Here is a 17,844-nt window from a genome sequence, read left to right on the forward strand (position 1 = left end):
ACAAACTTATACCTCTGTAATTTGAGCACTCACTCTTATCCCCTTTGCCTTTGTACATACATTAAATAACCTTACCAACCAGTCAACAATACAGTCACCCCCTTTTTTAATAAATTCCACTGCAATACCATCCAAACCTGCTGCCTTGCCGGCTTTCATCTTCCGCAAAGCTTTTACTACCTCTTCTCTGTTTACCAAATCATTTTCCCTAACCCTCTCACTTTGCACACCACCTCGACCAAAACACCCTATATCTGCCACTCTATCATCAAACACATTCAACAAACCTTCAAAATACTCACTCCATCTCCTTCTCACATCACCACTACTTGTTATCACCTCCCCATTTGCGCCCTTCACTGAAGTTCCCATTTGCTCCCTTGTCTTACGCACTTTATTTACCTCCTTCCAGAACATCTTTTTATTCTCCCTAAAATTTAATGATACTCTCTCACCCCAACTCTCATTTGCCCTTTTTTTCACCTCTTGCACCTTTCTCTTGACCTCCTGTCTCTTTCTCTTATACATCTCCCACTCAATTGCATTTTTTCCCTGCAAAAATCGTCCAAATGCCTCTCTCTTCTCTTTCACTAATACTCTTACTTCTTCATCCCACCACTCACTACCCTTTCTAATCAACCCACCTCCCACTCTTCTCATCCCACAAGCATCTTTTGCGCAATCCATCACTGATTCCCTAAATACATCCCATTCCTCCCCCACTCTCCTTACTTCCATTGTTCTCACCTTTTTCCATTCTGTACTCAGTCTCTTCTGGTACTTCCTCACACAAGTCTCCTTCCCAAGCTCACTTACTCTCACCACCCTCTTCACCCCAACATTCACTCTTCTTTTCTGAAAACCCATACAAATCTTCACCTTAGCCTCCACAAGATAATGATCAGACATCCCTCCAGTTGCACCTCTCAGCACATTAACATCCAAAAGTCTCTCTTTCGCGCGCCTGTCAATTAACTCGTAATCCAATAACGCTCTCTGGCCATCTCTCCTACTTACATGAGTATACTTATGTATATCTCGCTTTTTAAACCAGGTATTCCCAATCATCAGTCCTTTTTCAGCACATAACTTTATAACTTTATAAATATACGAATTGAAGGAGCCACACGATGAATTTCTTGGCAGGTTCAGTTCTTTGTAATCTACCTAGAGTTAGATGGGCACTCATAAACGATAGGAAAAAGAATATATATTTTTTCTTCATAATTGATCACTGTTTCTGGCATTAGCAAGGTAGCACTAGAAAACAGACAAAGAAAGACACATCCACTCACACATATACGCACATTCAACAGACATATATGCATGTTACATATGCTCATAAAATTATGATGCATACACGTGTATATTCCCATGAGTCCATGGGGAAAATGAAACATGATAAGTTCGGAAGTGCACTTTCGTGTAATAATCACATCATCAGAGGAGCCACGAGAGAAATATAAGTCAGTTGATATACATCGAAGAGATGAAGCTAGGACGCTATTTGGTACTTATGCGATTAGCCTAGCTTCGTCTCTTCGATGTATATCAACTGACTGTTATATTTCTCTCTTGTGTCTCCCCTGATGATGTGATTATTACATGAAAGTGCACTTGCGAACTTATCGTGTTTCATTTTCCCCGTGGACTCGTAGGAATATCTTGATCACGTGCAAAATTGTGATCCTTTCCAACACGGATATATACATGTTTACATAAGTACATATTTAAACTTTTTTATGTTAGCTGAGACATCATGAGCAACTGAGGCCCTTATCAAGGCATATGAAAAAAGGGAGGAGGGGGATGCTATTTCATATGTGGTGGGGTGGCGACGGGAATGTATGAAGGCAGCCAGTATGAATATGTACAATTGTATATGTGTATATATTTGTGTATGTATGTGTGTGTATATGTTCAAATGTATATGTATGTATATGTGCGAGTATGGGCATTTATATATATATATATATATATATATATATATATATATTTTTTTTTTTTTTTTTTATACTTTGTCGCTGTCTCCCGCGTTTGCGAGGTAGCGCAAGGAAACAGACGAAAGAAATGGCCCCACCCCCCCCCCCATACACATGTACATACGTCCACACACGCAAATATACATACCTACACAGCTTTCCATGGTTTACCCCAGACGCTTCACATGCCTTGATTCAATCCACTGACAGCACGTCAACCCCTGTATACCACATCGCTCCAATTCACTCTATTCCTTGCCCTCCTTTCACCCTCCTGCATGTTCAGGCCCCGATCACACAAAGTCTTTTTCACTCCATCTTTCCACCTCCAATTTGGTCTCCCTCTTCTCCTCGTTCCCTCCACCTCCGACACATATATCCTCTTGGTCAATCTTTCCTCACTCATTCTCTCCATGTGCCCAAACCATTTCAAAACACCCTCTTCTGCTCTCTCAACCACGCTCTTTTTATTTCCACACATCTCTCTTACCCTTACGTTACTTACTCGATCAAACCACCTCACACCACACATTGTCCTCAAACATCTCATTTCCAGCACATCCATCCTCCTGCGCACATCTCTATCCATAGCCCACGCCTCGCAACCATACAACATTGTTGGAACCACTATTCCTTCAAACATACCCATTTTTGCTTTCCGAGATAATGTTCTCGACTTCCACACATTTTTCAAGGCTCCCAAAATTTTCGCCCCCTCCCCCACCCTATGATCCACTTCCGCTTCCATGGTTCCATCCGCTGACAGATCCACTCCCAGATATCTAAAACACTTCACTTCCTCCAGTTTTTCTCCATTCAAACTCACCTCCCAATTGACTTGACCCTCACCCCTACTGTACCTAATAACCTTGCTCTTATTCACATTTATATATATATACATTTATATATATATATATATATATTGCTTTGTCACTGTCTCCCGCGTTTGCGAGGTAGCGCAAGGTAACAGACGAAAGAAATGGCCTAACCCACCCCCATACACATATATATAAATACACATACTCACACGCAAATATACATACCTATACATCTCAATGTACACATATATATACACACACATACATATACATATATACAAATGTACATAATTCATACTGTCTGCCTTTATTTATTCCCATCACCACCTCGCCACACATGGAATAACATCCCCCCCCCTCATGTGTGCGAGGTAGCGCTAGGAAAAGACAACAAAGGCCCCATTCGTTCACACTCAGTCTCTAGCTGTCATGTAATAATGCCCGAAACCACAGCTCCCTTTCCACATCCAGGCCCCACACAACTTTCCATGGTTTACCCCAGACGCTTCACATGCCCTGATTCAATCCATTGACAGCACGTCAAGTGTGTGCGAGGTAGCGCTAGGAAAAGACAACAAAGGCCCCATTCGTTCACACTCAGTCTATAGCTGTCATGTAATAATGCCCGAAACCACAGCTCCCTTTCCACATCCAGGCCCCACACAACTTTCCATGGTTTACCCCAGACGCTTCACATGCCCTGATTCAATCCATTGACAGCACGTCGACCCCGGTATACCACATCGATCCAATTCACTCTATTCCTTGCCCGCCTTTCACCCTCCTGCGTGTTTAGGCCCCGATCACTCAAAATCTTTTTCACTCCATCTTTCCACCTCCAATTTGGTCTCCCACTTCTCCTCGTTCCCTCCACCTCCGATGCATATATCCTCTTGGTCAGTCTTTCCTCACTCATTCTCTCCATGTGCCCAAACCATTTCAAAACACCCTCTTCTGCTCTCTCAACCACGCTCTTTTTATTTCCACACATCTCTCTTACCCTTACATTACTTACTCGATCAAACCACCTCACACCACATATTGGCCTCAAACATCTCATTTCCAGCACATCCACCCTCCTCCGCACAACTCTATCCATAGCCCACGCCTCGCAACCATATAACATTATTGGAACGACTATTCCTTCAAACATACCCATTTTTGCTTTCTGAGATAATGTTCTCGACTTCCACACATTCTTCAAGGCTCCCAGAATTTTCGCCCCCTCCCCCACCTTATGATTCACCATATATATACCTGATTGTTGTTTCCCCACTTTAGTCTGGTAACATCAGAAACAGACAAAGAAAGGCTGCGTTCCCTGGCATCCATTCTGTAGCTGTCCTGTGTAATGCACTGAAATCACAGCTCTCTATCCACAACCAGGCCCCACAGATCTTTCCACGGTTTTCCCCGGCTGCTTCTGACACATATATCCTCTTTGCCAATTTCACCCCTCTCATTCTCCATATGTCCGCACTATTTTAACACACCCTCTTCAACCTTCTCTTGCTTATTTTATTCAGTTGTCCCTAGACCAATTGTGTGAGAGTAGTATTACCCCTGACCTCTCTAAAAGGCCATGCAGCCCAAGACTTCTTGCCAGAGGCTCCTGCATTCTCAGCTGCACTACTTCCAGTAACAGGAAAAAGCAGACTCCTTTGGGGTGAGAAGTTCTTCCATGAGACTACCCTGTCGGTGATACAGCCTCACAAAACCCACCTGATCAAGGTTGTTCCGCATGTGAAAAGTCATGTGGTGAGACTGTCATTGGGAGTAGTCTTCTCAAAGGAGTCTACATTTCCTTGCTCTAGGAAATAGCGCGGTTTTGGGCAGCAGGAACCTTTAGAAAGGTCTTGAGTAACAACTGGACTCATAGATATTGGTCCTGGGGTAATTAGAAAAAAATAAAGGTATCTGTGTATAATGTATGCTTATGACATGTCATTTTGATTTCATAATCAAACAGTTGTTCCCTACATCAAAAGTAGGAGGTTCTTTATCATGATTAGTTCATGTAATCCATGTGATATGATTCTTCCTACATAGGAAGTGTTTTTTCAGTGTATGCTGAGGTACTGGCTTAATCATTAGCTAGTAGTAGATGACCAATGAATCTGATAACTTTTATTCATACAGGATACAATGGCAGCAGCTCAAAGGTAATGAGTATGGAAGTTGGCTCTGTCAACATAGACAGCAACTGTGATGACACAGAAGCTTAACTTTCTCATGCTAGGGCACGTCTCTACTCAACTCTCCTATGAATAATAGTGACCACTGCAGCTCAGAAGAATGTGTCTCATCTAGACGGACACAGCCTGATATTAGCATCCAGTGGGTGACGTAGACATACAAGATCATGATTAGCCATATGCTGGGAGGAAGATCTTCATCTCAACATCAGTGTTATTACATGGGATGGTAGCAAAATGATCATACATAGACTAACAAGGCATATATTTCTCTAGTTTGGCACAAAGGTTGAGAAACATGAAAACTGAATTATAAAAACAATGACCATATTAAAGAAATTGATTCCTTTGTATAACATTGTAATAACAGTGGCATATTATTCATATCACTATTTGTAAATCCGGGCAAAAAAGTACCTTAATCATAGATGTTGTGTAGCTTAGCATAGTGAAATAATAATTATGTATGTACTACACTGATTGAACATTTACATACTGTTTTGTAAGTTGGTTATACTTGTCTGAAATACTCATTCCATTATTATTATTATCATTGATATCATTATATTATTATTATTATTATTATTATTATTATTATTATTATTATTATTATTTCTTCTTTTAAACTGTTCGCCATTTCCCGCGTTAGCGAGGTAGCGTTAGGAACAGAGGACTGGGCCTTTTTTGGAATATCCTCACCTGGCCCCCTCTGTTCCTTCTTTTAGAAAATTAAAAAAAAAACGAGAGGGGAGGATTTCCAGCCCCCCGCTCCCTCCCCTTTTAGTCGCCTACTACGACACGCAGGGAATACGTGGGAAGTATTCTTAATCCCCTATCCCCAGGGATAATTATTATTATTATTATTATTATTATTAATCGCTGTTTCCTGCTTCAGCATGGTAGCACAAGGAAACAGACAAAGAATGGCCCAACCACTCACATACACATATATATACAACAACTGACTCACTTCCCTGGCCCTCTCATCCCCATTTTGACTTTTCCAAAAGAAGGAACAGAGAAGGGGGCCTAGTGAGGATTTTCCCTTTTAGACTCAGTCCTCTGTTCTTAACTCTACCTTGCTAATGCGGGAAAAGGCAATTATTTATGAATATATATATATATATATATATATATATATATATATATATATTTTTTTTTTTTTTTTTTTTATACTTTGTCGCTGTCTCCCGCGTTTGTGAGGTAGCGCAAGGAAACAGACGAAAGAAATGGCCCAACCCCCCCCATACACATGTATATACATACGTCCACACACGCAAATATACATACCTACACAGCTTTCCATGGTTTACCCCAGACGCTTCACATGCCTTGATTCAATCCACTGACAGCACGTCAACCCCGGTATACCACATCGCTCCAATTCACTCTATTCCTTGCCCTCCTTTCACCCTCCTGCATGTTCAGGCCCCGATCACACAAAATCTTTTTCACTCCATCTTTCCACCTCCAATTTGGTCTCCCTCTTCTCCTTGCTCCCTCCACCTCCGACACATATATCCTCTTGGTCAATCTTTCCTCACTCATCCTCTCCATGTGCCCAAACCACTTCAAAACACCCTATATATATATATATATATATATATATATATATATATATATATATATATATATATATATTTTTTTTTCAAACTATTCGCCATTTCCCGCATTAGCGAGGTAGCGTTAAGAACAGAGGACTGGGCCTTTTTCGGAATATCCTCACCTGGCTCCCTCTGTTCCTTCTTTTGGAAAATTAAAAAAAAAAACGAGAGGGGAGGATTTCCAGCCCCCCGCTCCCTCCCCTTTTAGTCGCCTTCTACGACACGCAGGGAATACGTGGGAAGTATTCTTAATCCTCTATCCCCAGGCATTTGGATGATTTTTGCAGGGAAAAAATGCAGTTGAGTGGGAGATGTATAAAAGAAAGAGACAGGAGGTCAAGAGAAAGGTGCAAGAGGTGAAAAAAGGGCAAATGAGAGTTGGGGTGAGAGAGTATCATTAAATTTTAGGGAGAATAAAAAGATGTTCTGGAAGGAGGTAAATAAAGTGCGTAAGACAAGGGAGCAAATGGGAACTTCAGTGAAGGGCGCAGATGGGGAGGTGATAACAAGTAGTGGTGATGTGAGAAGGAGATGGAGTGAGTATTTCGAAGGTTTGTTGAATGTGTTTGATGATAGAGTGGCAGATATAGGGTGTTTTGGTCGAGGTGGTGTGCAAAGTGAGAGGGTTAGGGAAAATGATTTGGTAAACAGAGAAGAGGTAGTGAAAGCTTTACGGAAGATGAAAGCCGGCAAGGCAGCAGGTTTGGATGGTATTGCAGTGGAATTTATTAAAAAAGGGGGTGACTGTATTGTTGACTGGTTGGTAAGGTTATTTAATGTATGTATGACTCATGGTGAGGTGCCTGAGGATTGGCGGAATGCGTGCATAGTGCCATTGTACAAAGGCAAAGGGGATAAGAGTGAGTGCTCAAATTACAGAGGTATAAGTTTGTTGAGTATTCCTGGTAAATTATATGGGAGGGTATTGATTGAGAGGGTGAAGGCATGTACAGAGCATCAGATTGGGGAGGAGCAGTGTGGTTTGAGAAGTGGTAGAGGATGTGTGGATCAGGTGTTTGCTTTGAAGAATGTATGTGAGAAATGCTTAGAAAAGCAAATGGATTTGTATGTAGCATTTATGGATCTGGAGAAGGCATATGATAGAGTTGATAGAGATGCTCTGTGGAAGGTATTAAGAATATATGGTGTGGGAGGAAAGTTGTTAGAAGCAGTGAAAAGTTATTATCGAGGATGTAAGGCATGTGTACGTGTAGGAAGAGAGGAAAGTGATTGGTTCTCAGTGAATGTAGGTTTGCGGCAGGGGTGTGTCATGTCTCCATGGTTGTTTAATTTGTTTATGGATGGGGTTGTTAGGGAGGTAAATGCAAGAGTTTTGGAAAGAGGGGCAAGTATGAAGTCTGTTGGGGATGAGAGAGCTTGGGAAGTGAGTCAGTTGTTGTTCGCTGATGATACAGCGCTGGTGGCTGATTCATGTGAGAAACTGCAGAAGCTGGTGACTGAGTTTGGTAAAGTGTGTGGAAGAAGAAAGTTAAGAGTAAATGTGAATAAGAGCAAGGTTATTAGGTACAGTAGGGTTGAGGGTCAAGTCAATTGGGAGGTGAGTTTGAATGGAGAAAAACTGGAGGAAGTGAAGTGTTTTAGATATCTGGGAGTGGATCTGGCAGCGGATGGAACCATGGAAGCGGAAGTGGATCATAGGGTGGGGGAGGGGGCGAAAATCCTGGGGGCCTTGAAGAATGTGTGGAAGTCGAGAACATTATCTCGGAAAGCAAAAATGGGTATGTTTGAAGGAATAGTGGTTCCAACAATGTTGTATGGTTGCGAGGCGTGGGCTATGGATAGAGTTGTGCGCAGGAGGAAGGATGTGCTGGAAATGAGATGTGTGAGGACAATGTGTGGTGTGAGGTGGTTTGATCGAGTGAGTAACGTAAGGGTAAGAGAGATGTGTGGAAATAAAAAGAGCGTGGTTGAGAGAGCAGAAGAGGGTGTTTTGAAGTGGTTTGGGCACATGGAGAGGATGAGTGAGGAAAGATTGACCAAGAGGATATATGTGTCGGAGGTGGAGGGAACAAGGAGAAGAGGGAGACCAAATTGGAGGTGGAAAGATGGAGTGAAAAAGATTTTGTGTGATCGGGGCCTGAACATGCAGGAGGGTGAAAGGAGGGCAAGGAATAGAGTGAATTGGAGCGATGTGGTATACCGGGGTTGACGTGCTGTCAGTGGATTGAAGCAAGGCATGTGAAGCGTCTGGGGTAAACCATGGAAAGCTGTGTAGGTATGTATATTTGTGTGTGTGGACGTATGTATATACATGTGTATGGGGGGGGGGGTTGGGCCATTTCTTTCGTCTGTTTCCTTGCGCTACCTCGCAAACGCGGGAGACAGCGACAAAGTATAATAATAAAAAAAAATAATATATATATATATATATATATATATATATATATATATATATATATATATATATATATATATATATATTTACCATTTCCTGCATTAGCGAGGTGGCATTAAGAACAGAGGACTAAGCCTTACAGGGAATATCCTTACTTGGCCCCCTACTCTGTTCCTTTTATTTTATTTATTCCTTTATTCATTATGCTTGATCTCTGTTTCCTGTGTCAGCAAGGTAGGAAGCAGACGAAGAATGGCCCATCCACTCATATACACAATAAACACCCATACATGCTCATATGCATACACTTATCAACATATACACATATACATCCATATACATACACATACAGAGATATACTTATATACCATGTACATATTCATACTTGCTTGTCTTCATCCATACCTGGCACCACCCCACCCCACAGGAAAAAGCATCGCCACCCCTATATGTATACATACTTACACACATACACATATATACATAATCATACCTGCTGCCTCCATCCATGGTCACTATTTCCCTTGTGAGCAAGGTAGCATCAAGCACAGACGATGGCGACTTAGAGGGAAAATCCTCACTTGGCTTCTTGTCATATATATATATATATATATATATATATATATATATATATATATATATATATTTTTTTTTTTTTTTATACTTTGTCGCTGTCTCCCGCGTTTGCGAGGTAGCGCAAGGAAACAGACGAAAGAAATGGCCCAACCCCCCCCCCATACTCATGTATATACACACACGTCCACACATATATACACACACAGACACATTCACATATACACATGTACATAAATCACACCGTCTGCCCCTATTTATATATATATATATATATATATATATATATATATCATCCAACTTACAAACTAATGACTTGTCTTATCAACCTGACAGATTTCTCCTGAAAACTTCAGCGTTTGTTTCGTTCTAGTTTATCATGTATATAGATATTGTGTTCAAAATATTGACACGTTTCATGTTACGATGAGACTCAGGAATTCTAGTTCACTGAATTTGAGGCTTACGTAGTGGCTGCATATATACATAAGATGAAGCAGTATGTTATTTTGACATTCCTTTTGATATTGATACATGTATGTTTATGAAATTTACTTGGTTGATGTGAATGCAGACACAGAATTATGTGGATTGTTTTCAGTAAATTCCCTTTATATAAGAGTGTTGCTCATGCATCTGTACCTTCCACAACACCTAACTTTCTCACTGCTTACAGCATGAATCCTCTCTATTCTATGTTTATGTTTAGAGGGCTTAATCTCACATGCTGCACCAAAACAGGACAGAAAATACTTTTAGGGATGGAAAGAATTAAGTTAGACTTACATGATATTCAAAGATATGTATATTTTTATTTTATCCATTTTGCTTTGTCGCTGTCTCCCGCGTTAGCGAGGTAGCGCAAGGAAACCGACGAAAGAATGGCCCAACCCTCCCACATACACATGTATATACATACACATCCAGACACGCAAATATACATACCTATACATCTCATCGTATACATATATATACACACACAGATATATACATATATACGCATGTGCATGATTCGTACTGTCTGCCTTTATTCATTCCCATCGCCACCCCGCCACACATGAAATAACAACCCCCTCCCCCCGCATGTGCGCGAGGTAGCGATAGGAAAAGACAACAAAGGCCACATTCGTTCACACTCAGTCTCTAGCTGTCATGTATAATGCACTGAAACCACAGCTCCCTTTCCACATCCAAAGATATGTTGTTTGATAATTAGAGAAACTAAATTTCACAAAGCTTTGCCCGAATAAAGCTCTCTGTAAGAACACTGCAAGTGGTTGACAAATAGCACTTCTGGTGACTTTAAGGTACTCAACAGGTGCTTAGAGGTTGATAAGTGCCCAGTGACTAGAAGTTCACAATTGTAACAGCAATTTACTCAGGAAGAGACAGATGTGCCTCAGGTATAGATGTACCTCAGATATGAATGTACTTCAGGTACAGGAGAGGTTCCTCACAAATAGGAAATGTGCTTCAAGTTTTAGCCATACTTTTATCTTAGGTAGTGTTAAAAATAACATTCAGAGATAAGACTGTAAAATTATCAAAAGATAAGATAATAACTGGAAATCAACAAGGGTCCCTATGATGAATGATAATACTGAAGGAATCTAACAGAGTTCTTTCCTCTTAGTGTTGGAAATAACTGGAGTTTAAAGAAATATCCTCACATGCTGTATACCTACACATCTAAAATGCTTTTGTTGAGATATCACATGAAATAATGTTAGGTGAAATGAAAGTTTCCAGTATGGGAAGTAAAGTCTGTTCTAGGACTGCAAACTGCATTACAGATAGAAAACAATGGTAATATTACACACTGAAACATCTGTGTGGTTCAGTGTGACAAACAGAAGACCACAAAGTTCAGTTCTAGGCTCCATACCTTTCGTTATCTCCATTACTGATCCAGTGATAGAACTCACCCATAAGATCTCAAGATCTCCATGTGACATGAAATTAGGAAATAAAGCCTGCACAATGGAAGAATCTTTAATGATTCAGAGTGATACAGACAAATGAATGAAGTGTTCAGAGACAAGGTAAATGAACTTCAGTACAGATGAATGTTAAATATGGATATAAAATATTGGTAAATCAGTGTCAGAAACGAAAGAAGGAAATGACTTTGGAGTGATAAGTAATAATGACAAAGTATCTACGGCTAGATATTGGAAAGAGATATTCCATAATTGATATGCCACTTAAACAGGAGCAGAGGAGACAAAGTTGACAGTGGGTAACCTCAATTCTGTGCAGTAAAATGTTTTAGGTGTTGAAGGTCTTGACTATTTTGGTAGAAACAAAAGGTAAACCTCATAAGAAGTTAAGAGCAACGTTAGTTTGCAGCTTCCCTCACAGACGCCATAGATAAATGAAAGATTTACAAATTATGATCTTGCCTATAATGCTGCGAGCAGATAGAAGTTTGTCACAAGTGATCACCACTGAAGCACTCCTTGGTAAATTATAATGATATTCTAATTGCTTTTAATAGGATGACTTCATCAGTGAAAACAGTGTGAATGTACCTTGGAACAGCCTATTAGGACAATGATTATAGAAGAGGGAACATACTGTATGTGCTAAAGGGTAGCAGAGAGTAATTTTACCAGAACAAAGTCAAAATTATGGAACAGCAATTGAAAAAAGTTCCTGTTGTCCATGAGACAGGATAACACATTATTGACCAAAATGATAAAGTCATAGATTTACGTATAAGAATGGAAATATTGATATGTTAACATCAGTATGAAATGTACAGTGGTGGAAATAGCAAAAGAAACTAAAGAATATCACACATATATAGAAGCAAGAAAGTCATCACAAATTCATATGGTCCATTAATTATAGCAATTCCATGGTAAAGGTCTTTTAAGATTTCCTTTCATTCATATTTGCCAGAAACCAATTTTTCTTATAATTTGCACTAAAGTAAACGTGTATGGGGTTTTGCACCTCTTTTCACTGCCTGGAAGGGTTGGCTTTCCCTGGTGAGAGAAGGAAGATTCATTTGGGGTGTCTCAACACCCATAGTGCTACTGCCCAACACTGATGGCTCACTCCCTAAATCTTTCAGTAAGTTGCACGTGACAATCTCCTGAAGAACATCTACCCTGTGTGGTGCATTTAATGAAGAGATTTGTGTGAATATCTAAGGTAATGTCATGTGTGCTTTTCCTCAAAAGCCCATCTGTCCACGTAAAACCTGCAGATCAAAGGCATCACAGGGTTATTATAAAACTGAATGCCAAACTTCCCACTATACACAGAACTCTGTTGGCCTGCTGGCATGCTAAAACAGTAAACAGGAAATATATATTACTGAACATAAGGCTTAGTAAAAGACCTAAAAAATGATCACCAAACTTTTGACCTTATGAGTACAGACCAAGTTTCTTACACAGTATATAGTGCTTTTCAGCACTTAAATATCAAAAAGAGCAGTTGACAAACAAAAACAAATTTAGAAAAAGGACGAAAGTTCTGTCTCATGAGGTAAGGTGATAACACACATAGAAAAGACATTACCTTGTTTATTAGGCTTAATAGAGTTCCACATTCCCATAATCAGAACAGTGTTTCCTAAGCACATATGTAAGAGAATTTCATCCCTCACATTTAATAGCTCTTTTAGCACTACAGCATGATATATAACTAGCTAAACACTTCAGTGCATACAGAAAAGTTTTACTTAGAATGATTCAGTGAAAACTGAAAAATCATGACAAAAAGGATATAAGGTCTAATTCAGTAAATCGTTCTGCAAAACACACACGTCAGACTGTTTAGAAAGAATCAACAATTCTTTTTTATTTACCCCAAAAATGCTATAATTATAATATTATTGCTACAGACGAACAAATTTTGCACCGAATGTGAATACCTTCAAAATTCTATTATACACTAATACATATATCAACATTTCTTCCTTGTATTCTTCATAAACTATTCTGATGAGATCAATGATCTTATTCATGTAAATAGTTACTATTTTGCCATATGCCTTATGGGACTGACTAATGGTCCTGCCATATTCCAGAGGTTCATGGAGTATGTGTTCAAGTGATTGCTGATTACACCAAGCAGTTCGTAGTAGAGATGTATGTAAGTTTTGAAGAACAAGGGGCTGTTCTCTTTCGAGAGCATGAAGGAAAATTGCACCCAGTGGTATTTGTGAGTAGAAGGCTGGGAAGATCTGAGTAGAATATGATTAACTATTGCTCCAGAAATCTATACTGTTGATCTTGAAGTGAGCAGTGACAGAGCAGTTTAAAAACTATTTGGCTAGGTACAACAATTTGTTGTGCTAATGGATAAGAACCTGTTGGCTCATCTTAAACCCACAAGGTTGGGTGTAGTGAAAAGTAGGTGGTTGGGTGATCTGAATCAACTTATGTGGTAAAGTACCATTTTAGAAAAGAGAATGCCAGTGCTGATGGTTTTCATGGAAGCTGCACAAAGAGGAGCTCTAGGACAAGGTAGAGATTTATGAGATGTGCTTCAGCAGGAAGGGTGGCAGTTCTGAAGATATGAAAAAAATGTGAGTTTAGGTCAGATGAGAAATACCCAAAAATCATACTCCATGTCAGGAAAGCTGTGGATGATGACTGGGAAGTTAAATAGCATGGATTTGAAAATCAACTGCTGAACACTCTTTACCCTACATAACAGTTGAAGTGTGGTGGAGCTTGTCCAAAGTTGTTGAATCCTCCATTGGGGTATGCAGTAGAACTGTCTGAACCTCTGCTGCGATAAACTTGATGATCATGAGAACCAAATCTCTTTCCACCCCAACGTGTCTCTGAAGCAACGGCCTCCAGCCACTTTAGCAATTCATGTTTAGCCTCTTGCAATAACTCCATCAAGTCATGAAAGCAAGGGCCTGAAGGACAGCCCTATCTCTTGCCTCTTCCCTTGAGGAGGGAGTACATGTTCCATGTCATCTCCATGCCCTTGGACAATGAATACGAGTTTGTTAACTTCCTCCAAGGGCATGACCTGGACCATGCCAAAGTATCTGAGCAAAGCATGACCTATATTGCAGTTATTGTCAATGAAGAAGCTTGTGCCAAAATCAAGATTGCCCACATGACCAGTAAACCCAAAACAATGAACATATTCTTTTATGTCAGTAGGAAGGTCAAAATTAGTCATGTTTAACATGTGGAATGTCCAAACTACTGCAACTGCAGTGGCCACCAGAATGGGGCACTGACCTGAGCTAAATACATGAAGAGCATCCTCATGCTCACACTGTGATCCCCATGAATGCTAGCCACTGGGTAGCCATGGTGATACAAAAATTCTTCTAGAGTATCTACTCCTTTCTTAGTATCCACAAACACTAAGGTTAAGGATTCCTTAGTGGTTTCATCTAATCAGTCAAGGCTAGCAGCATTCAGGATCATCCTCTGCAACCCATACACTTTTCTGTGATATTTTTAGATGTCGATCCATCATGACCAACACCTGGGCAGAGCATTGTATCTCTTCAGGGAAAGTAGCAGAGAACATGAGTGTCTGGTGCTGGCAAGAGGAAAGTGTAACGTCCTCTACCATTCGACGAATCTGAAGCTCTTATGTACAGCATGCAGTCAGCTTTAAGTACCAGGTATTTACACGAGTCCAACCCAATCTTGCCATAGTCAATCATATCAGCAAGACGACCAGGTGTAGCAATAAGCAAGAGGCTACCACGGGACAAGTCTCTCATCTGGAAAACCAAATCCGTGCCACCATACACCACACATGGTCTCTCTCAAGCCCTGTAAGAAAACTTTTGGGATTCATCATGTATTTAGGTTGCTAATTCAGGAGTAGGTGCTAAACTAAGGCAGGTATTTATCGCTTACTTCGACTTTGAGGATTGTTGTTCTTCATCTGAATTGAATCTGTTTATAAATCTGGTTGAGGATTGGGCCCAAGGATGCTGCAGTTTTTCTTGAACCAGTCTTGAGAACAAGCTATCAGATCTCTTTGCAAGGACGAAAGGCAGAACTTATTTCTGCACAGGTGTGGATCTTACATATCAAGCAAAAGCTATATTCATCCTGATAATTTGTTAGCTTAACATCTGAGAAGCTATCAATAGCCATGGGAACATCATCTCCAGTAGCTTCCACAGGAATGTCCTCATACTTTCCGAAGTTACTTCCACCGTTTGATGGGCTAGCATTACATAAGTGCTCAGCTTCCAAAACTTCATTTCTAGGCAAGAGGTTTGACCAGTCTTCACGATCATTTCCGCGATCCTGCTAGCGGATATGAACCATATTCTCCAGAAGAGGAATGTTCACTGTCATCTATCCTGCAAGTATTACGCCCGCCGACTCGTCATGATAGCTACTTGTTGCTATATCTCCGTTTTTTCGTTCAAAGAATCATCATATGTTGGGAAGAAACAAGATCCAGCCCAAGTATGGTGAGAAGGTATTGTTAGTGGTGGAGGTGATGGATGACAATTAACAGCAATGGGGTTTATCGGTTGACACCAGAAAAGGAGTAGGGAAAAAGTTTGTGCTCATGGATGGGGATGAAGAATCCGACTTGGAAAAGCAGGCTGACAGGAGGGAAGAGCAGGATCAGGGGCAGCAGGAAGCAGAAGCAATGGAGGTGCTTGATATGGCTGAGGAGTTGCAGAGCTTTGGGATACGTGACGACCGTCATTCGGGGATGACCGAAGACATTTGTGACGATATCATGGAACAAGAAAATATAGAGTTAGAACCTTCCGAAGAGTCCTCGGACGTAAGGGACACCGCCCAGAACAGGGAAGATCAACGAGGAGGGAAGCAGGAAGAGAGAAATGGGGAGCATGTGGCGTTAATTCCTCTCAGGCACTCCGCAGAATTGTAGATGAGGTGAAAGGGAGTCATTCCTAATGTGTGATGAGTGTTTGCTTAAGGGCACACACAAAGTTTCAAGGGCCGAATGTAATGAGGGAAGTCAGCAGCTTGAGGTTAGTAGACCTGCGGCGTTTTTGAGGGTAGCTTGTCCATTCATGGCGACTGTAACAAGTGAAAATTTTGCAATTACTTAAGCAGGAATCAGAGTGTTGGCGACTCGGCGTCGTCTGAGAGATGAGTGTACGTACAATATCTAGAGTTGTACAACAAGTTTTAGCCTACTCAACTGTCACGAACGGCTCTACTGAGGACCAAGGGATTCCTGCGGGACAGGGAATGTCCCAGAATTGTGAAGTGGCACAGAATATTACAAGCTGTAGCCATACTCCGTGGATATCGGCGCTAAACAGGTGGACTATGACTACGGAGTCACGAGGAAGGGTTGTTTGACTAAGCACTCAGACTGGGGTCTATCAGTGAATTAGAGTGATTAGGCATATTTATATGTGGAGTTATTGTTTGAGCAGGACTTGGAGTGCGACCAGATAGTACTGGTGTTCAGGGTTGTACAGAGAAGTTTGTGGATGGAGTCAATTAGGGAAAGTGTTTGGACTGTTATAAATGACTGGCATAGTAAGGTTTGGCCACATAGACCTGTGATATGATTTAAAGTTGAGGAAGTTTCCTGAAATTGAATCAACAGTGAACAACCTGGATGTGAACAATTTGTAAACTTTTAGAAATCGTGTATTTAATGTGAATAAGGTTTAATTTACTTTTGAGAGGAAATTGACCTTTGTGCTTATTTGGCAGAGATTATTCATGTAATATTTTTTGGTAAATAATTTGGTAGAATTTTGCTGTTTGTGACACATGCAGGAATTCATTTTTACTTTAAATTTTTTTCCTTCGTTATTTTTTGTGAGGGTAGTTTCGCCTTATTACTCGACGAACTATAATGTTGTAGGCAGAGATATGGACACATACTAGAGCAGCAAGTCTAAGTTTGTGAGGAAACAAACCTTTTAGAGGTCGGTCTGGACTGTGTCCGAAAATTTCATAAACTAGAAAGCCACTTTCCTTCCATGTAATCAGTGATCAGTCATAACTTTCACATGCTGTAATCATACAACATACTGTGTCAAAAAGCACTTCAAAGGAGTGAAATATGAACTGATCCATCAGAAATACTTATCTAAACCAAACACTCTGATAAAAAGAACAAATACACAACACGCAATATGCGGCTGTTAAAAAAAGGCAACATGAAGCTATTTGCGATATAAAGTAAGGTATCATAAATGCCAGCCAATAAAAAGCAAACATGTTTATTGTAATACGATTCTTTCAAGATCATTTGTCCTTCAGAGTCTGTCCCACTTTCGCTTCTCTTTATTTCTTGTTTATATATATATAAAAAAAAAAATAAAGGTGATCAAATCAAACTATTACTTCATACTTGTCGGGC

At 40.3% G+C, this 17,844-nt stretch overlaps 1 protein-coding gene and 1 pseudogene across 1 annotated transcript in view; one reads left to right on the top strand and one right to left on the bottom strand.

Moving 5' to 3' along the window:
- The window catches only part of LOC139749841 (macrophage mannose receptor 1-like), a 97,324-nt gene extending 91,202 nt beyond the window's left edge, over nucleotides 1–6,122 (top strand). The window contains exon 48 of the mRNA XM_071664153.1: nucleotides 4,940–6,122. Coding sequence (XP_071520254.1) covers nucleotides 4,940–5,025 — 86 coding nt within the window. The 3' untranslated portion in view covers nucleotides 5,026–6,122. The remainder of the gene's footprint in view (nucleotides 1–4,939) is intronic.
- Nucleotides 6,123–12,868: 6,746 nt separating this feature from the next.
- Nucleotides 12,869–16,055, bottom strand: LOC139749703 (ATP-dependent RNA helicase DDX3X-like; annotated as a pseudogene).
- Between the last annotated feature and the right edge of the window lie 1,789 nt (nucleotides 16,056–17,844).

Source organism: Panulirus ornatus, chromosome 8 (genome assembly GCF_036320965.1).
Source record: "Panulirus ornatus isolate Po-2019 chromosome 8, ASM3632096v1, whole genome shotgun sequence".
Classification (NCBI taxonomy): domain Eukaryota; kingdom Metazoa; phylum Arthropoda; class Malacostraca; order Decapoda; family Palinuridae; genus Panulirus; species Panulirus ornatus.